General features: G+C 42.2%; 2 protein-coding genes across 2 annotated transcripts; one reads left to right on the top strand and one right to left on the bottom strand.

Moving 5' to 3' along the window:
• Positions 1-1,500: 1,500 nt before the first annotated feature.
• On the bottom strand, positions 1,501-15,530 carry LOC118241058 (monocarboxylate transporter 6). Its single transcript, XM_081708423.1, is given in 5 exon segments — positions 1,501-4,160; positions 4,163-4,533; positions 4,535-4,635; positions 4,684-4,874; positions 15,452-15,530. Coding segments are annotated over 5 exon segments (1,059 nt in total). The 3' UTR covers positions 1,501-3,843.
• Positions 15,531-18,151: 2,621 nt separating this feature from the next.
• atp5pd (ATP synthase peripheral stalk subunit d) lies at positions 18,152-20,402 on the top strand. The gene is made up of 6 exons (XM_026995930.3): positions 18,152-18,296; positions 18,997-19,130; positions 19,362-19,458; positions 19,563-19,634; positions 19,898-19,960; positions 20,214-20,402. Exons 2-6 carry the CDS (start codon positions 19,009-19,011, stop codon positions 20,343-20,345), a joined length of 486 nt encoding a protein of 161 aa, XP_026851731.2. The 5' UTR covers positions 18,152-18,296; positions 18,997-19,008; the 3' UTR covers positions 20,346-20,402.
• The last annotated feature ends 1,352 nt before the right edge of the window (positions 20,403-21,754 follow it).

Here is a 21,754-nt window from a genome sequence, read left to right on the forward strand (position 1 = left end):
CCAGAATATAGTGGTAGGAGCCTCCTGAATGGCGTAGAAAGATCCCCTGCTTCTAGTTGAGAACCTGTGAATACTTACCAGGCTTCTGTTTTTGCCCTGATTGCTGCTTCACCTGCCTGCTGGGATAGTTGGCGAAGGCGATATCAGAATGACAAAGGGATGTGGTAATCTGCGCTGTTCATTTCCGTGTACTGCATACTACATAACACCACTATAACACCACAACAGTACATATTTAATATTCGCCATTGTCCGTTTTCCTTAAAATAGTTACTATATCAAGGGAAGGGGAAGAAACTGTTTGATTTATACAGTGCTTTGGATGTGTAAATTGTTTTGGTGCAATGTTACTTGAAATATAACAGTTGAAGACTTTTAGTGCAAAGGTTATCGATTCATTCTTTGAGGACTCTTACCTGGCTCAGTCCCCCCTCCCCCCTCCAGCTCCAACTCACCTAAACCAGGAATGTGAAGGCTGGGGTGTATTGTGAAGCTGGAACAGAACATTTACATGGACTAGCAGAGTCCACAAGGACTGAAGTAGGATCCTCTACATTAGTGACCATGTGAACTTCCTTTTTCTACCATGTGCTTTGTGGTTTTGTTGCTGAGGATGACGGTCGGTCTATTTCAGTCAGAGACTAATTTGCTGCCTGTATTTCTCAGTGCTGCTTCTTGCTGCTTTCAGTTTTTGTCACCTATACCAGCACTTTGTAAACCATACGTTTTGAAGTACTCCCCCCCCCCCCCCAATTCTTGTTTGATTTCACAGAATATTAAGTTGTAAAGCACTCTGTTGACTGTTAGATTTGTCACATGTACATAAGTTTGTAAGTTTTTCCCAAGAAATTTATAGATACCAAGATTGGGCCCTGAGCTCATTAATTTATTTCACATTCTTTATTGCATGTTTTGAGATGACTGAATTTTACAGATTGTACATCATTTATAAATTATATCATGATATAAAAGTTTGTTCAGTATGTGCAAATAAAGTATAAAACAAGTGGTTAAGTAAAATTTTTACCCATTCTTCTACATGGTGGATTCAGTCCATCCGTGTGAAGGGAAGCTAACCGAAATATGCACTGCATATAGCACTGCACAAGCATATAGCAGCAGAGATCGCCTACCATATGTTATGACCTCGTCTAGGCTCCAGGCCGTAACCAGAAGGTCATGGGTTTGACTCCAAGGGAGTGCATGCATACACTTGTGCAGATACATATGTAAGTCTGCTAAATGCTGTAAATGTAGGGCCAGAGAAGAGGCTTTCACACGTCAGCTCCTAATAATGTGGCATATTCTAGACACTTTTGGGAGACATTTTAAAGTGCTTTCTTCAAAGCAATAAATGGCCCTCTTCTCCTTTGTGTAACTCGTGTCTATCCAGCCAGTAGAAAGACAGCATAATGAAGAGGCCTGCAGTGGAGACAGACACAGTACAGGCAAACACAAAATATGAGACACTGAAGTAGGATATCTGGAACAAGTTCCAGATTCCATACCAGTTTCCTTTTCAACAGGTATCTGTTTCCTGTATCCATGTTACCTAATCTGTAATATTAGATTTATCTACCCAATGACTGCTCACAAGCGTGAAAGGTCAGACCTCAGTATTAGTGAATAAATCACAACGTGTAGAGAATAAACACTCAAAGGAACACTCAAATCACACATTTTATGCTTTTTCATTCAATTACCGTCTGGTTGTTGAGGTTTCTTTCATTTTCATAAGATGATAAAGGATGGTACAGCTGGGTAAGTGGTGTCTTATTTTTAAAGCATTTCACTGAAACTCAAAAGAAATAACGCTCTTGTGTTCCCTGTTGTTCCCCGCAAAGGCAATATATGCACTGGCACTAATAATCACAGACCTTCCAAACGGGCAGCCTGTAGTCTCCGTCCAGGGCCAGTTTCTCCGGCGTGACTAATGCGGTTTAGGACTGTGCGCCACGACGTCTTGCCTCCTCTGGACACGACGAGCAAAATTCGTCCCGCTTGCGTGTCTGTTTATTCTGTACTGGTTGAAAATGGGAGTGGGGTATGGCGACGGCTCACCCTCCGTAAAGGTTTTAAAAGGCTATTTCCATAGTGCTGAACGTCTGATTTAGAAGCGTTTTGTTGTGGTTTAGATTCGTACCCATTTTAATCTATATGCTTATTCATAGCAGCCTGGTCGCACCGCACTCTTACGCGGTTGAAGTAGTTGACGTTTGTTTGTTTAGTCGATTGCTGAAAGCGCCATTGTAAATAATGTAAAAACACTAATTGTTTAATGCAAATATTCTGTGGTCATTTTGGGCAACATTTAGTTTTCAACGGCTGGTTTCCAAGTGCGTATAGTGTGCTAGCTGTGAAACGTGTTACATGCTGCGAGCACCAAACAGGCTCAAGTTATTTGTCTTCATGTTTTAAGCAGGAAAGTTATTTGTCATCATTATCAGGTTGGTACATGTCGACTGTCCTTTCTGTAATAACTTCTGCCTCAAGTCAGAATGATAGGAAGAATAGAAATAACCACGGAGCAACGTCTAAGGACAGATGGCACGGAGGTCGGAAAAGCTTACAGCACCTGATATTCTCAGGCGGTCTCCCATGCAAGTACCACCCAAGCCCGACCCTGCTTAGCTTCGGGAAAGATCGGGCGTTCTGGCCGTAAGCGACCACTCCAGCTCGACCTTAGGGTGACGTTACATAGTGCCAAACGCCTGCTTCTAAACGTTTTTGTGTATTTCAGATTCGCAGCCCTTATAACCACTACACTTATTCATACCAGATAGACTGCGGAGCAGTTGACGCAGTCTGCGGTTTGTTTTTCGTTTTGAAATGTACATCTTTTCTGCGCCGAAAGGAATCATTTATTGTCATTGTCAATGCATGTAAAATGCTATGTATTTTATAAAATATGCTAATAGATTGTATATACAAGACTATGATGACATGTTTATATGAATATATTGTACATACAGTCTATGGTCAGCTAGCCAATTATCTAGACGGCAAAGTTGCATATTAAATGAGTAGACATATTCAGAACAAAAACGGATTCATTTATTTGTATAAAGTTACTATAAAAATCGATTCGATATTTAAATAAGTTAAAGCATTTTCAGTTATCATACGGTTTCACATTTGTGAAATTATCACACATGTGAAAGCATTATCTCCAATATCAAACAAAGGTGTCTGTTAATCAAAATAACTCAAAACAAGTAAATGTCTTGTTGGAAAACAAGGCTATCTATTCATGGCTTTCAAAGCATTCTGTGCTAAATGTTATGTTGAACTGTCATCAGACATGACTTACAGTACTATCACAAATACTAGACAGTCTAATAGAAAATATATTTTCAAGAGAACAGCAATATCTGATGATTTTGTAAAATGTGTTTGCAAAAACACAAAAAAGCCATGAATAACAATTGATCAGAAAGACACCATAATGAAGAGGCCAGCAGTGCAGAAAGGCACGCTGCAGGCAAAGAACACGTAGCTGTATTGTCCAGTGCAGCTCACCAGCACTCCTGCAAGACAACACCAGTATACCATTAACAGTGAGGTAAGCCACGAAGTGGCCAAGCGCTAATCTAATAATTAAGGAGAATTGCAGTCGGATTAGTACCGCGCTACAAAGATATTGCCTTTCTGTCTGACTTGAAATTGGAGTTGCCATGGCACCGGTAACACGCGAGGACTAGGCAGTGTGTTTGCTGTGCAAACCCTCTATACCCCACTTTGAAGAACGCAGAGTATGTGACCCTCATTTCCCCACAGCCCTGTAGTTCTGTGTCCCACGCACATACACACCAACCCCCCAGTTCCTTTTGCTTGGGAGTCCTTTTACACTCTTAGTTGCCAAAGCGTGAACTCTGTCCCATCCTGCCACCTTGTTAGGCATGTTTCACCTGCCAGAGGTGGGCCCACCGTGTTCGTGATGCTCTCCATCACAGTGGTGAGGCCCAGGGCGTACGGGAAGCAGCTCATCTCCACCACCTCCATCAGCCCAGTGAAGACGAGTGAACCCACGACGCTCATAGGGATGCCGTATGCCAGCGTGTAGTCCGGCAGCACGCCGAAACCTGTTGCCGTGCCGCAGACACAGTTGCTCAGGCTGTCGAGCAGGAGGGCTCCGGCAAACATGTAGATGAAGTGGCGCTGGCGGCAGGCCGAAAGCGAGCGCCGTGGTCCTGCTCCATGGCGTGCAACAACAGGTAGACCACTGGCAACAGGAAGCCCAGCATCATCCACGATAAACCCAGGGCGAGGGTGCGGAAGCAGGCGTTGGAGCTCATCAAGTTGAAGGCCATGTGCCTGCGCAGGAAAGGCCCGAGGGTGGAGAGGGAGCCCTACAGATGCCCCTTTCACCTGGCTTGTTGCTCCTGGATGCACAGAACTTAAGCTCAGGCAGGTAGGCTTGTGGGCTGGACTGGTATTCCCTTTGGCCCAGGCCCCAGTGGCCTCATCAAAGCCCTGCACTCGCAGCAGTTCAGCAAGAGCCCACCCAGTAGCAGGAAACTCACTCTCCAGCCGAGTGCTGAGACCCAGTGCCTTGCCCGTGGTGGAGAGGACGTTGGCGAGAGTGCAGCGATGCACGAAATAGTATCCCAGCATTGTGACTGAGGGCTGGAGACACAGACAGAAGGGCAGTCATGTTGGATGAGGAGAGAAGTTCAGGATTACTAGGATGACTTTGGCAGAGTGCACAGTTGCTTCCAGAAAAGATTCTTCTGATTCCATGGTTCCGGTGATGTACAGGTCGACCGTGGTATGAGCACACAAGCTGGACACCGTTTCGAGTCCGCCCAGAACCCCACCCACAATTATTGTTGCACAGCAACTGTAGTACTCCACAAGAACACTACACAAGGGGCCTACAGAGAAACATGGGAATTGAAATACAAAACAACAATAAAAATGGCCTCCCACAAACAAATGCCCAAACACTGAAAGATAACAATAAGAGTGTTTGAATAACAAATGAACTCTATTAGCAAATCCACACATATGGAGATCACCCTGGTAAAAGAGAATAGGTGCCCATTGCAAAGCAATGTTCAAACAATGCACAGTACACACAGAACTGATGAAAATGCTTTGTCGTCACTACAAAAGGGAACGTGAGATTGCAAGACCCTTGATCACAGATTTGTCTATACTGACAGTATTAAAATAATAATTGAAAAAAGAATGATCCCTCAAACTTGAGTGTACAGACTCAGATTAATGAACATATTCCGAAGGCTCTTTGATGTCAAATGTTTTAACACTGTAGATTCCTTAATGATCCCTTCCCCTTGCAATCTTTGCCGAGGCTTTACTGTGTCTTTAAACAAGGTCACACTTACTAAACCTCATATATACTATAACACACTGCCATATGTTCTCAAAGAAACACTCAAATCACATATTTTATGCTTTTTCATTCAATTACCATCTGAACTCTGAACTCTTCCTATTGTAGTCATGGCACTGCATTAGAAAATATTGTATCTTAAACAATCAGCAAACATCCTTTAAAGGAACCCCAAACTTTATTAAAATTGTCTCCCATCATTTACAATTGCACATAGAACAACCCTGTTATAAGTTCTGGATTGAAAAACAGCAAAGCTATCGTTACATCTTCAGCACCAGTTAATGTAGCAATGACTGCTCATAAACTTCTTAAGCTCACTTCATTTCATTTATTACTGAAGTCCCGATTGGGGCAATTTATTTGCAGTGGTTTTTTTTTTTGGGTTTTTTTTATTTATTTATTTTAAAAAGGTCATGATCCTTTAAAAAGGGAACGCTTCAACTGAGAACGGTCTGGAAGATATGACACTGTGCAGAAATCAGTTTTTAGAGGATCACCTGCATTGAGAAGCAGTGGAAAAACAAATAAATGTTCTCACCATGAAACACTGGGTATCAGAAGCCACTAGGACAGCCTCCCGCCTGGCTGGCTGTTGTCTCCCTGGACTCAGTGTTCTCCAATTGAACCAATACAGAACCTCTTGTCTATACTTTCTCATCATTTACAGCATTTAGCTGACGCTTTTATCCAAAGCGACTTACAATTATGACTGAGTACAACTTGAGCAAATGAGGGTTAAAGGTCTTGCTCAGGGGCCCAACAGTGGTAACTTGTACTAGCAACCTTCATCAGAAAGCAAATGCTCCTCTCAACCTTTCCATTCAAATATTCAAAGATATTTCTCTGTAAACATTCTCCACAGATGAGGATCTTATCTGAACATTTTGCCCCCACACTGTAAAATAAATATTTCTTGCGCGATTGCAGTTGTCAGAAGTCTGAAGCGGGAGGGGTTTTCATTTAGGAGGGTCTAGAGAGGAGAAGATCAGTCAAGAGGTGAAAATGAGAGGGGAGCAGAGCAGATGTCCCAGACGCCCTCCCAAGTCTACTTGTAATAAATAAAAACATCAATTTCCTAAACCTTGGTTACAATATCTGAACTTGTCTTCATATAACAATACATAGATTTCTGGTTATAAGAGTATCATTATACTTTGATAGTCCCTTAATAATAATAATAATAATAATAATAATAATAAACCTACTTGTAGCTCATCCCACTACCACCATCCTCACCAAGTTCTACAATAGAGGGCATCCTGAGCAACTGCTTCACTGACTGGTTTGGGAATTGCTCCGTCTCGGACTGCAAGACACTGAAGAGAATAGTAAGAACAGCTGAAACAGTCCTCTGGGTCTCTCTCCCCTCCATTTATAACACATGCTGATTTCACAATGCTACCAGCATTATAGATGAGCCCACACACCACTCACACAAACTCTTCCCTATCTTACCGTCTCAGAAGAGTTAGCAAAACATTTGGGTGTTTTCAGCCATACTGTGCAAGTTTCTTCCCCCATGCCATCAGATTCCTCAACTCCCAGAGAGTTGAGGAATTTTCAACAAATTTCAACAAATACTTAAATATTGTATTCCATTTAATAATACTGTGTTCTGAAATGAGTGTACCGGCTGTTACCTCGGTGACTGTATGCTGCATGCATGTTAGAATACCATAGTATGGTGCGCTGGTTGGTGTTGCCTATATGTAATATTGGTCCTGTATTTCATATTTATTGTTTATACTTATGTTCTCCTTTTGTGTTGCATCATGGTCCTGGAGGAACATTATTTAACTGAATACTCTGTACACCTGTTTATAGCTAGAAAGACAATAAAAAGCCTCTTGACCTCTCGATCTTTGTTGACCAGACTCTAGATCCTCAGTTATGGGCCACCCAGTGCATTTCTTCTGTAACCAGACCCCACCTTTGATCTTTAATTCCTTCTGAAGATCTGTCAATTTGCTGACTTCAAGCTTTATATTGGTTTCAAGCCTGTTTCCAAGGGGCACATTGGAAGTGGTCTGTTTGTATTCTGTATCCTGTGATCCTGAGCATAACTACTGCAGTGGCATATACCAGTTTGTTTGGTTTCAGTTATACAGGTTGTTGGTATTGTGCTTATTGCTGCATTTACATCTGTGAGCATACTGTCTGATGGTAGCTTGCCACCAAGTTAGGTGAGCCTGAAGCAGTGGATGACCGTAGTTACCTTGGTAATGACCATCATCTGCATGGCTACAGCTGGACCACACAATGTCCACATTACAGTTTGGCTCTGGTGGATTCCAGATGTAGTCTGAACTTTCTCTTTCTCAGATGTAATAAGTGTTCTGTCTGGGTAGTGATATTGACCATTTATTTCATCCATCTTTCCATCATTATTATACTTAACATACAAAATATTACATAGAATCTAACATTGTTTATTATCTTTGATATATGGTGAATGTAAAGTTTTTCCTTCTTGTTATTTTGTATATTATGATTTTTAAAAAATTGTTCTCAGTCTATCCAACACCTGGTCTAGGTATCGACTCAGATTCGACTACGATATCGTTTTGGTTTCGACTTGGACCAGTGTGTCCTGGTCCTTTCACCTTACAACCAGGCCTTGTCATTACTGTCACATTTAAGAAGGCTAGATTAAAAGTCGTGGTGCAGTTCCAAATGCAGCAATGTAACCTCCATATTTGTTTTTGCATCATAACTAGGCAGGTAGTCAGGAAGGAAGGAAGGGAGGAAGGGAGTATGGTGAAGCAGACAGGCAGGCAAGCAGGGAGGGAGTGAGGGAGGGAGAAATACTGGGGTTACATCTGGCCGTATTCACCAGCATGCATCCTGAGCCTCCACCCTGAGCTACTAAGCAAAACTGCTACTCGTACTCACCGTTGGCAAGATAGTCCGCTATTTCCTACTAGATTACCAAGTATAGAACAAAACAAAACCCACCGACAGTGAAATACATAAACCTAATGATATAGTTCATATAAACCACACTGGCGTCTAAAGCTGTGTAACAAGAACGGTTACCGCAAACAATTTGCTCCCAAGTCTCTGAATTGGGCCTAGCTCTGCGTTGTTATAGCTAGACACCTAAAGAATTGCAACGATGTCTGCATCGCAGCCACCCTGCTATTGCAACTTTTAAGTCTGTCCCCATAGAAGCTACCTATGAAATCTGACCTTACACCTGCTCCTGACTAGACGTAAATTCTACGCCCGCTCTAATGGAAAATTCATCTTGTGACCGGTGGATAAAACCTTACACTAGCAGTTAGCCAGTCGAAAAGATCATATACGATCAGAACGGAGTCGGGCGGTTTGCCTTTATCGTGTGCTGTGTTGCTTTTGGTCCTGTAATCTCCACCTCACTGGGTGAACGGTTTATCCGTAAATAAGGTCAACTACAGTCTATCCACAGGTAGGAAATACTTTCGGCAACGACGTGCCATTATACATAGGCCTTTATTAGTAGGGCTCTACCAATTTCACAAGAAAATCAGTTAATTTCACTGACCTGTTTTATCAAAAATATTTCACGCATTTTAGGACACATTAATTCGCTACATTTCACGGAATTAAATAACACTTAACAAGCTTCATAGTTAGGATAGTCAGTCTCACCAGGCCTGCCATGCTCAGCTAATTGCCTTTGTCTGAGTGATAAGCACTGAACATCAGGGGACGTTGTTGGGCTTCATTGTCTCTCCCTAAGAATTCGTGGATAGGCAGCCCCTTACTGACTTTAGTTTAGCCTGGAACTGGAACAAATAACTTCCAAAATACAACAGCGATGTTTGTAAAGCAGTGTTGTTGTTGGTTGTGTTTTTTAAAAAATAATAAAAAATCAGATTTATGAAAAATAAATCAACATTAGAAATCAAAAGGAGAAATAGTGCAGGTCAAAAATGAACGCTACTTTTAGAAAATCCCCAGCGCGATGTTCTCGTTTGACTTTTCTCCATAGCAACAGAAAAACTGCTATGAGGTCTGGCATTAAACTCTGCTACATCCAATTAAGACGCGTCTCCAATCTTTTTATCTACCATCATTTCACGGAAAATCATGTAGGCCTGTTTTAAGGGGAACTGCACGGCGTGAATTTGGCAGTGACCTAATTATAAAGTTTAAGTGATGATCCATGACAGCTTAATTGTAGTATCATATATAATTATATAATTTGAATGGAGAATGTCCACCACCGTGGACATTATTTATTTTATACGTTTCGCTCAGTGGTGACATCTGTGTCATTTACAAATTCTGTACTTTCTAGAATATATTTAGATTGTTACCAGTGATAAACCCAGATATCATCGGATAGCTATAATTATAACTGGATAGAATACAATTGCTGTATGTACAGTACCTGCAGAATGGACCTTTTAAAAGAGCAGTAAATGGCACAAAATAATTCCCGAACTAACTGAGCTGAAACGGTTAATTTCGCAATTTTACTAAAATCAAGGCCGTAGTCACAATACATTTTGGGGGGACACGTCCCCCCCAATATTGAAATAATGTCCCCAAAATGTCTCCACTATATACTGAAGTAAAAAATACATGTATTCCACCCACTAGCTTTGCGCAATGTTAGGAGCTGTCAATGTTCCCATCTGTTGTTGGTAGGACACTTATTATTGTAACACCTACCACTGCTAACGCCTCTGACCTGCAGGAAAAGGTAATATTAATATCAATACCATCGTTTTACGCTGAAACTGTAATTGTAGAAATAAATAATATCGTACTAAAAAGGTGTCAGTAATTGTGTGAAGTGAAAACAGACATTTTTGGTGAGAATGTGTCAATTTTTGAATGCGAAATGAATCAACCATCACTACTGACGTTAGCTATTATAGCTAAATTCCCTGGGAAGTTAATTAGCGTTAGTCCCACATTCATGCAGCGTCCAGCAGTGGTCACGGTCATATCCAACTAAGGTTAATGTTTTATATTTCGTTATATTTGTTAGTAATCTTGCTTGAAGTCTCAGTAATGTGTTAGTAATTGTAGTGATGCATGTGAACATGCAGAGAAAGACAGCTTTAATTTATTGTATATTCGTATAATAACCTGTGTATCTGTACCTGCTTATGATAAATTGCTTTAATAGTGTTAGTTTGAAAACGTGAAAGCAGATTTTTATTAGTCAGCTTTTGTCAATTTTTATTCACAGTAAGACATCAGTAAGAGGAAGGGTGGCAGTGACATTCAGCAGTTTTTGGGCAACCTAAGAAAAAAAGAAAATAAGCTCTCAGAAAATGAGTACTTGTCAGATGATATAAGTACTAGTACTAGTAGAAGAGAGTTGTACAAGAGTTGAGTCAGTGTTTTGTGACATAATAATTACCAGTCATAACATTGAATAATGTGTTGACAATAAGAAATGGTCGGTAATCTATTCAAGTTTCAAGTTTCAAGTTTGGTTTATTTGTCACATACATAGTCATACACAGTACAACACGCAGTGAAATGGTGGAGAGTGCTCTGTCCAAACTGAGGAAGAGAACCAGGGGTGCATAGAGAAAAAAAAATATATATACAGATAAATATATATTCTATGTATGTACAAAAATATATTAACAATGTATGTACAATATATGTATATTATGATTATATACACAATGTACAATGTATATGGTTGAGTATATATGTACACAATCTACAGAATGTACAGATCCATTGTATAGTACCATATCTACAGTTGTTGTAACAGGTTAATTGAGTATAAATCTAAATCTATATATACAGATGTACAGATATACAGTCATGTTACGTGGTGGTACAGATATACAGATATACAGTCATGTTACGTAACAGTCATGTTACGTGGTGGTGGTGGTGGTCCCCACAGTTTATCAGTTTCCCTGATTCAGGGCCCGAATGGCCTGTGGGAAGAAGCTCCTCTTCAGCCTCTCTGTCTTGGCCTTCAGGGAGCGGAAGCGCCTCCCTGACCTCAACAGAGAGAACAGTCTATTGTTGGGATGGGTGGGGTCCTTCACAATTTTCCTGGCCTTGGTTTGGCACCGCTTGTAGTAGGTGGTCTGCAGGTCAGGAAGTTCCGAGTGAGTGATGCGCTCTGCTGAACGCACTACCCTTTGGAGTGCTTGTCTGTCCTGCTTGGTGCTATTTCCAAACCAGACTGTGATGTTCCCCATGAGGATGCTCTTGATAGTGCAGGTGTAGAAGTTCCGCAGTACCTTGGAGGGCAGTCTGAAGTCCCTTAGGCGTCTGAGGTGGTAAAGACGCTGACGAGCCTTCTTTGCCAGGGAGCTGGTATGGCGGGACCAGGACAGGTCCTGCGAGATGTGAACACCAAGGTACCTGAAACTATCTACTCTCTCCACCGTGGTTCCACTGATCCTCACAGGTTGGTAGTGCCGCTCCTGCTTCTTGCTGCAATCCACGATCAGCTCCTTTGTCTTACTGACGTTTAGGAGGAGATTATTTCCCTGGCACCAGTTTTCCAGGTGTTTAATCTCCTCCAGGTAGGCCCTCTCATCGTTGTCCGAGATCAGACCCACGACAACGGTGTCATCAGCAAACTTGACAATGATGGTGGAGCTGGAAGTGGCTGTGCAGTCGTGGGTGTACAGTGAGTAGAGCAGGGGGCTTAGGACACAATCCTGAGGAGCTCCAGTGCTGAGGGTGAGGGTGGATGAGGCGCAGTTGCCCACCCGTACTGATTGTGGTCTGTCTGTTAGGAAGTTGGAGATCCAGTCGCACAGGGATGTATGCAGTCCTAGATCTCCCAACTTAGTAGTGAGTAGGGAGGGAACGATAGTGTTAAATGCTGAACTGTAGTCGACAAATAGCATTTTAACATAATTTCCCCTCCCTTCGTCCAGGTGAGTCAGTGTAGTGTGGAGCAGATGTGCAATCGCATTGTCAGTGGAGCGGTTGTGGCGGTATGCAAACTGCAGTGGGTCCGTGGAGGCTGGCAGTGAAGATGTGATGAAGTCTCTAACTAGCTTTTCAAAGCACTTCATCACGACTGATGTGAGGGCGACAGGGCGGTAGTCATTGAGGTCGGAGGGTCGAGGTTTCTTCGGGACGGGGACGATGGTGGACCGCTTGAAGCTGGACGGGACAATACCGAGCGTCAGGGAGAGATTGAAGATGTCGGTGAATACCGGGGCTAGCTGATCTGCGCAGGCTTTGAGGACCCTCCCGCAGATACCGTCTGGTCCCATCGCCTTCCTGGTATTCACCCTTTTAAACACTCTCCTCACGTCACTCTCCGTGATGATGAGAGGGCGCTGTTCTATGGTGGGCCCCGCGCATGTGCTACCGGCTGCGCCGATAGTGCCACTTGCACCAGCACCGTTAGCATTGGCGCTGTTAGCACTAGCGCCGTTAGCATTTGTGCTGCTAGCATTAGCGCTGCTAGATGTAGCCTCGAAGCGAGCAAAGAATGTATTCAGCTCGTTCGCCAGAGACTCATCCGCACTCATCAGCCCAGAGGGTGGGCTCCTGTAGTCCGTGATCATCCGTAGTCCCTGCCACAGGGATCTAGAGCCACTCCGCTGGAACTGTGTCTCTAGTTTCTTCCCGTAGCGCCGCTTCGCCTCCCTCACCGCCCTGCGCACTCCGTATGCTTCAGACTTGTACTCGTCCATGTTCCCGCTGATGATCCCCGCATTGTAGGCAGCAGTTCGAGAGTTCAGAGCCTCGCGGATGGTTCTGTCCACCCAGGGCTTCTGGTTGGAAAACTTCTTGATGGTGATTCTTGGGATCGTGTCGTCCACCAGTTTCCCAATAAATCCTACTACTGCCTCCGTAAACTCGCTGACATCATCAGTGCTGCGCCGGAACATGTCCCAGTCCGCGTCATCCAGAGCGTCCTGCAGAGCGGCCACCGATTGGTCTGTCCAGCACGCGACCTCCCTCTGAACCGGAGCTTCCCGTTTCAGCCGTTGTTTATATTTTGGTAGGAGGAAGATGGCGGCGTGGTCCGACTTACCAAACGGTGGATGAGCTAGTGCCTTGTAGCTGTCCTTATATGGGGTGTAGCAGTGATCTAGTGTCCTATTTCCCCTGGTGGGGAAGGTTACGTGCTGGTAAAGGTTGGGCACCGCACGCTTGAGGTTAGCGCTGTTGAAATCCCCAACCACAATAAGTGCAGCGTCCCGGTGCTGTGCCTGAAACTGTGTGAGAGCCTCATGAAGTTCCCACAGTGCAGTGTCCATGTTAGCCTGAGGTGGGATGTACACGGTGTTGATGATGACCGAAGTGAACTCCCGAGGAAGGTAGAAAGGACGAAGTTTGAGGGCGAGCAGCTCCAGGTTGGGTGAGCAGGAGCAGGCGAGAGTAACAACATTGGCATTGTTGCACCAGCTGTTGTTTACCATCACACACACTCCGCCGCCTCTCGACTTCCCCGAATCTGCCGTCCTGTCCATGCGGTGAACCGAGAAGAACTCGGCCGGCTGGATAGCGTGGTTTGGTACCGCTGGGTTCAGCCACGACTCGGTGAAGCAGAGGAGATTGCAATCCCGAATGTCCCTCTGGAACTTTATCCTGGCCCGGAGGTCGTCGAGCTTGTTATCCAGAGACTGGACGTTGGCTAGCAGGATGCTAGGTAAGGGAGCTCGGTGTGCCCGAGCCCTCAGCCTGTTCCTGACGCCGGCTCGCTTCCCTCGCGGCCTTTTCCCCGCGCCGCGTCTTCTGTTTTCCCTCAGGATCTCCGTCGGCCATCTTGGGTCCGGGGTTACAGACAGCTTGAGGTGAGTGCTATGTAGATTAAGAGAAATAAGGGCATCTCTGCTGTACGAGATACGTGCCGTGGTGTGTAGAGAAGGGCTGCGGAGAAGTCAGGGGTAGCGGGAAGAGCGAAAAGAACGAAAAAGATAGCGAAAAAAGTGCCAGGTGTGGACGGAGCAGTCGTGACGGCAGCCGACCTCACCGGCGCCATCTTCAAAACTCCTGAACATCATGGCAACATATTCCTGAACATCATGGCAAGAAATATCATTTGTTTACTGATAATTTTTTTCATGTTCATCCTGGTTCATTCAAAGTAGAGAGAGTGAGAGAGAGAGAGTGAGAGAGAGAGAGAGAGAGAGAGAGAGCGAGAGAGAGAGAGAGTGAGAGTATGAGGATGCTGACAGGTGAGTGAGAAAAGGAACAAATATTAATAATGAATATCCCATAATGCCATTACACTAGTCTCATCCTGATGTACAAACTCCTGTTAGCCTTCATATATGTATCAAGATTCTTTCTTGTCACTAGTTTAGTGATGGTATTTTTTTCCTGTCCACTCTGGTTCATTCAGAGTAAAGAGATAACGGGAGAGAGTATGAGGATACTGACAGGGCAGGGAGAGCAGGTGATATGGAGGTGAGTGAGAAAAGGAGCAAATATTGATGGTTAAGACCAAGTAATGACATCAGAGTCTCATCCTAATGTTAAATTAAGACATTTACATGTAAGATATTTCTTTATTATTATTATTATTATTATTATTATTATTAATAATAATAATATATTTAATCTATTAATTTTAATATTAATTTTAATATTCTATATATACTATGGAATGTTAAAATTAATATTAAAATTAATAGATTAAAATTATATATGGAATATAAAGAAAAGCCCTAATTATAATAAAAAAAACGAATAAAGTAATAATAAAGTAGTCCCCTTGTGTGTGTGTGTGTGTGTGTGTGTGAGTGTGTGTGAGTGTGTGTGTGTGAGTGTGTGTGTGTGAGTGTGTGTGTGTGAGTGTGTGTGTGTGTGTGTGTGTAATTGATAAAACAATTAAATACATAACTAAAAAGAAATGAGAGGAGAATCGATGACTGTTCAGCAGAAAAAAGGAGTCCCAGGAAGAAAGACATGGAGAACAGAGAAGAGCAGAGACCTGGAGATGAGAGGAGAGAGGAGGGAAGAGGTGATGGGAGAACAGGGGAGGGGAAAGGATATGACTGGAAAGGAGATTAGAATATAGGACCAGAGGGGAGGACTCAATAATGACACCCGATCATCCCAACATGGACTCTGTGTAAACCCCATATTCACCGCCCGCGTGCAGCAGTGCTGTTAGGATGGCCGGCACCCAGGGCATCTCTGCGTTACTTTCCTGGAACTCCTTCAGCAAATCTGTGTAGAAGATGCCAACACAGGTGGGGAAGGCTAGTGTGAGAGCCATGACCATGATGGTGGCTGCCAGCACCACCCAGTCCAGCCTCTGTCAGGGGCTGGGTGTTCACCATGTCTCTCTTCTCCAGTGGAACACTGCACCTCCTTGGACATGCTGGGGGTCTTCTGTTGGTCGACCTGCTTCTCAGGTTTAAGGCTGCCTTTCCAGGCTTGCCCATTATCTGAGGACTATGGACAGGAGCTCTGGTACCACGTCTCGTGGTTCTGGTTAGCGTCAGAACTGGCTCTCATACAGTGAGCACTGCACCTGTTTTTCTGTGTGCGCCTCTGCTCCTGGGGCGCCTCCACATCCTGTTGCATTCTGTTTGCTGGATGGGTTTCTGTTCCAGCTTCTGGCTGCATGGATGAGTTAAATAGAAAGATTAAGGTCTTAAAACTTTTACTAGCTTTGAGACACTGTAAAACCAACTTCTGAAGTTGCATTCACGTATGCTACCCAAAATTATATCGCCAACAAATATGATTAGGAATTGACCTTTAATTTAACTGTAGCTTTAATTATATCACAGTAACTAATAAATCCAAAATATATACTTACCAGCAAATTTATTAGAAGTACCTACCTTAGTGCCCATTGTTAGTTAGACTCTATAAACCCAGTTGTTTACTGCTGCCGCCTCTGGAATTAATAGAGTCTTTCTAATTATTTGTATTAGCCATCCTGCAACTCTTCATCAGCTGCCATCAGTGTCTGACTAAGGGACAACGTTAGCTGGATATTTCTGGGGACATTCTGGGGATGGATGACTTTCTTCAGCACAGCAGTGACATCTGTGCCTGTTATACCAGCTCAATGAACACTGACCGCTGTCAGCAGTATTGGTGTTTTGTTCCCAGAATATTTGAACTGTCACATTCTGGATAGGAAAAAACAAACAAACTGGAAAATGTTCTAACGTTCTAACCAAGAAAAACAAAACATTTTACTAATACGGCAGATCTGGTCAGTGAACGCTTCTAGTATATTTGAAGTACAACTTTTTAGAATGCTTTGTAGAGCGTTCTGATAAAAAAAAAATACTGATTGCAAAGTTGTGCAAACGTTACACTAGACACGAAAGTTTACAGATCATTAAACAATAAAGTTTCCATTAGAATGTAAGAGAAATGGTCTTAATACAAAAATAGATACCTGGGATCCGCCAATGATCCAATGAGGTAAAATTAGATCCAATGAGATGGAAACTAAAACGCATAGCTGAATGTGAAGCACTGGGTGAATGTCAGAAAATGTAATTACTTAATATTAATCAACTTATCAGTCAAAATATGTCAACATCCCATTAAACAACCACTTCCAGTCCGTGTAGAAAACAGAAATGACCAACGGTAAATCTTTAAAACTGTACTATATGCATATGTATGTCCTGCCAGTTTGCGTATCCCATAGTTCCAAGTCTCTGGATGCTCTATCCTAATTACTTTCCCATTTTTGCTCTCACAGTCCATGTGTTTATAGGGTATTGGGTGTGACTACACAATAAATGGACAGCACAGCTTGTGTTACCCTAAACGTAAACTTTATCCTCTTCCTCTCAAATTTGCTGCCCCATCAGATTCTCGCCTTCAATTACCCGATCTCAGTTTTAGCTGGAATCTATCTGGCAATCAGCACGTGGATCATCACAGTATCACACCCATCTGGAGTAATATTATAGAACAAAAGTCTCGGTGACTAAATGTTTCTTCATTACAACAGCTATGAGAAATGCATTTTAAACAAGTGTTGTCCTTGTCATGTGTTTTACCACTTTTTACGTGCATCTTTCCCGCATTTGCCCCCAAACAACAAGACAAGCCAGAACCTGTTTGCACTACAGGGAATCTGATCACAATAAATGCAATTTACAGTCCTTTTCCATGTGTTACAGAGCTTATTTTTGTCCACAGGTGAAGGACAATAAACAGGAAAACGCAAATCAGTGACTGGAGGACAGGTGTAATTAGTCCTACCTTACGTTAAAAATACATTCATAATTGTTATTCAGGCTTATTGTTTGCAAATTCACTCCAACATAGTCCTTGAATCACTAATATATTGCAAGCTCATAAATATGTTGTGTTTTTAAAAGAGAAAAAAACACTATGGATTTTATTTTAAACTCGCTAATGGATGGCTTCAGATGTTAACTGCCTACCAAAGCCTCCTCCTAGTTTCTCATATGTCCTATTCTGTGCATGATTCTTTTAACTTTCCTTTGTCTTGTTATAGGGTACAACTAACCTGACAGTACGCATTTAGCTACATGAAAAGTTGTAAAGATGCTGTATATGCACGTCCAGCTTCCTCACATTTAACAGCAGCAGAATACAATAAACAAAGTGAACCACAAAATAAACAGCTACAGCCTAAGCATGTTATTACAGACGGGAGGCAAAACCCATGGGGCATTACATTAAAATAGGAGGCAGAGCCCAAAGCAGCCAAAAGACAGACATAATGTCCTCTTGAACACTGTTAGACACGGATATTCTGAAAATGTTAGTGAATTCAAAGTGGCCAGTAACAAAAGACTAGCATCCCCCTTTCGGCAGTCCAGCACACTTGATTCCGACATGACAGTTACACCAGATTTTCAGAGTTGTGTTTTCTTGACGTGGCCTTAGAATTTTAAACCTGTTGGGACGCCTGGGACGAAACAGGAATTTCAGCCAGTCCGTTAGGTGGCAGTAAAGCTTTGTAGGTCTGTAGGTAACACGATTAAAATTGAACTTCCGTTTCTGGCGGCCATCATCCTTGTAGCGGCTTAGTCTTTGACAAGTAAGTAACTCTCAATGGCATATTTGTTATCCAAAAACTAGTTCATGGCGTACTTGTATATTAATCGTATACCGAACCTTACTTTTTGTTGTAAGTGGCTGTTTATAGGAGTGTTTTATTTCGAGCGGTTATTTACAAATGTGAGATCATTTAAATAATGACCTTGTTTTGCTGGGTTGGCTAATCATCCAGCCATGTAGCTTACCCAGCTAGCTGCTTATGTCCGGATCCCCTGCTGCTCTCGTTATTAGAGCTTTTGTGTTGCACGGGTTTACTGATAAATTCCGTTTAGCAAGGAAGTAAATAACTTTCTTGGATAAAGAGAGCCAAGCTCATTCAAAGCCTGTAACAGCCATTCAGGTAAGATAGCTACCCACTTAGCTAGGTTAGCCTGCAATCTCAAGTCTTGGTAGTCTTAATGGTAGGTCTAGGGTTCCTCCTGCTTAATTCGGCATTTCCCGCATCGGTTTTTTTTCTTTTTTTTTCTTCTCATTTTTCTCACGGTATTTGTATGTTCAAAACTGAAAGGACATGACAACTAGGTCTGCTTGAAGAAACTGCCCATCATTTCTTTAAAAAACAAACAAACAAACATCTATGCAAGTGAACGTGCATCGCATACGCAACCTCAGCTGTTAAATAGGAATTGTAACCCTTCTAATGGCTTACATTTGACTTGGAATGCTCTCAATGTTTGTAGAGTAACAGAGAGATGGCCGGACGACGAACAGCCATTAAGGCCATTGACTGGCTGGCCTTTGCAGAGAGAGTCCCTCCTAACCAGAGAGCCATGTTTAACAACCTGAAGACCTGCAGTGACGCCATCTCTGCCAGGTGAGTGCTGGTCACAGCCCTCTCGAATGTTGGTGTATCAGATCTGCCTGCATGCTGTCTACAGGCTTACATCTGTGACGTAGCATTGAGGACTTTAAGGGGTACATTGGTTAGTGCTTAAAATTTATAAAGTATTTGCTTTGTGAAAAGGCTGATTTGGCTTTATGTATTTATGTCTTTACTTGATCCATTATTTGTGCTGCATTAAAGGTAAAAATCACCTCTTTGCAGACTTGCTTCACTGCCAGAGAAACCAGCACCCATTGACTGGAGTTACTACAGGAAGACGGTGGCTAAAGCAGGCATGGTGGACGAGTTTGAGAAGAAGGTGAGCTTTAACAGTCCCATATTCAGTTACTCACTACTAGATCATCAGTGCTGCAAAAGCCTGTGTAGCATGTCAACATCTCCCTTCTGTCGCACAAATTCCAGTTTGCTGCTTTGAGCATTCCTGAGCCAGTGGATACCCAGACATCTAAGATCAGTGTGCAGGAGCAAGAGGCTGTGAGTGACACCTTCTGTCTCCTCCTTTCATTTTGTCCCCTTCCTTTTTATGGAATCGTGGAACTCCATAAACAGACTTTCCACCTGCTCAAAGCTCGAGCCGCTTTAACTCTAAATAGTTTTGCGCCACAGAGTAGTTTGTTGGTTTGTGCATATTTACACTTTTGTCTTTTTTTTTTTTTGTTAAGGTTCTTAATCTTTCCTTTTTGGTTAGTCAAATCTTTCTTTTCATCTTTCGTTTATCTGTTGTTACCGTGCTGCAGAACCAGAGCGCTGCAGCCTATTTGGAGGCATCCAAAGTTCGCATTGCTCACTATGAGAAGGAGGTAGGCTGGGCATTCATTGCATTACATTACATTGTATTGTCACTAAGTTCATTGATGAGTGCTGCCTCTTAGTGTATAACATAAGGTTCTGTTTTGAATGGTTTAGTATGTCAGTGATGAGTTATGTTGAACCTCCAATTATAAGTTGCTACCACAGAGGCTTCTATAAACAGTTTACATTTAAATTTGGTGTACACATGTTCAGTGCTGTTAGGAAGTAAGATCTAAATCTGTCCTGTTTGGTCCTTGACAGCTTGACAAGTTGAAGAACATGATTCCCTTTGACCAGATGACCACTGACGACCTGAACCAAGCGTTCCCTGAGACCAAGCTGGATAAGGAGAAGTATCCATATTGGCCACACAAGCCTATTGCCGAATTGTAATTTATTAGCAAAGTCTAATTGTAAATGTAATAAATTCTTCAGCCCTGGATTATATTATTTAGTCTGGTCTGTGTAGGGATTCCGAGTGGAAGGACACGCCGCACAACATTATTGTGTGAATGGCCTAAAACAGAATAAATGGTGTAATTTTGAAAAAAACTAAAGTGACAGTCATGGTTATTTAGGTGGAGTGAGTGTTTGTTTGTACTACATTTACTCAGTACACTTATTTACATTTCATATAGCAGGAAGGGTGTGTTTGAGGACAACTCAGTGTTGATTCAAATGACTGCACTGAAGTTCATGTTAAGTTTAATGTTAATATTATTAACATTACATAATTCTTTATTATATCCTATAGTTTCATGTGGTTTTGAAGTTTTATATACCATGAAAATGTATCCTCTTTTTACAATGGTAAGGACTTGTTTTATTAATTCTGTAAAGCAACTAAGATGTGCATTGTTGCACTGTAGATTTGAAGTGTCATGTTATTTTCCAAATTCTAGAGATTCAGGGCAAATGCCTTTTCCTTTGCTCCCCGTTCATCTATATACTGACAGTGCTAAACGAAATTCAGTTTTCAAGTTATGGTTTTCTCATTTAAATACATGACATTTCAATAGAGAAAACAAGTAATTATGCTTGCACAATATAATGTGATCTCTTCTTAGTGTCCACGTTTAGTCCCAGGATAGTACTTTAGAGCAAAACAAGTCAAAAGTAAAAAATATTTTTGCACTTAAAGTAGAATATGAAGTACAACTATAGAACTATCAAATCTATAGGACCCTACTGTTTCAAAACAAGCTGAATGTTCATAGGTTGTGCTCCCTCCCCACCAAAATCTTTTATGTACCCATTATGTATTTTTGCACACTGAATCCAACTGTTTCAGAATTCCTCAATCACCATTTGTTGTTGTTCTAGTATGTCATAGATATTGCACATTGTGTATATGGTATGGTGAAGGAAACAGGAGAGTAAAGCTCCTATGTGGGCAGACTACTGCTGGACGCTGAAGAGAAATGCTCCCAAGGCCAAACCATACATTGTACATTTTAGAAGTGACTTGTACATACATATTTAAAATGTAATAAACGCATTTGCAGATAAGTAATATAGAATTTATATACAATTCAATTGCTGCCACCTAAACCATGTGAAAATTCAAAAAACAGATTTGAATTCAGCATAAAAAGTACTATACAAGGTCCATCTATTTCAGTTTGTGAATAAAAAAAGTTAACATTTTGTTGTCCAGTGTATTAGCCAGTCATGCACTATTACTGAGATCTCTCTCTGGTGGTTTCCATCATTTTTAGATGATGTCCCTTTACACCCCCCCCCCCCCCCCCAAAAAAAAACAACCTGTTACGAGATGGCAACAGTCAGAGGTGGGAATTCAA

This window comes from Electrophorus electricus, chromosome 3 (genome assembly GCF_041902795.1).
Source record: "Electrophorus electricus isolate QZ-2024a chromosome 3, ASM4190279v1, whole genome shotgun sequence".
Lineage (NCBI taxonomy): Eukaryota > Metazoa > Chordata > Actinopteri > Gymnotiformes > Gymnotidae > Electrophorus > Electrophorus electricus.

Bases quoted from the DNA above. Each gene is read 5' to 3' on its own strand.
- atp5pd (XM_026995930.3), top strand. From the start codon at position 19,009: ATGGCCGGACGACGAACAGCCATTAAGGCCATTGACTGGCTGGCCTTT. The intron at 19,459-19,562 runs GTGAGCTTTAAC...CACAAATTCCAG, and splicing joins TGGACGAGTTTGAGAAGAAG to TTTGCTGCTTTGAGCATTCC. The intron at 19,961-20,213 runs GTAGGCTGGGCA...GGTCCTTGACAG, and splicing joins TTGCTCACTATGAGAAGGAG to CTTGACAAGTTGAAGAACAT.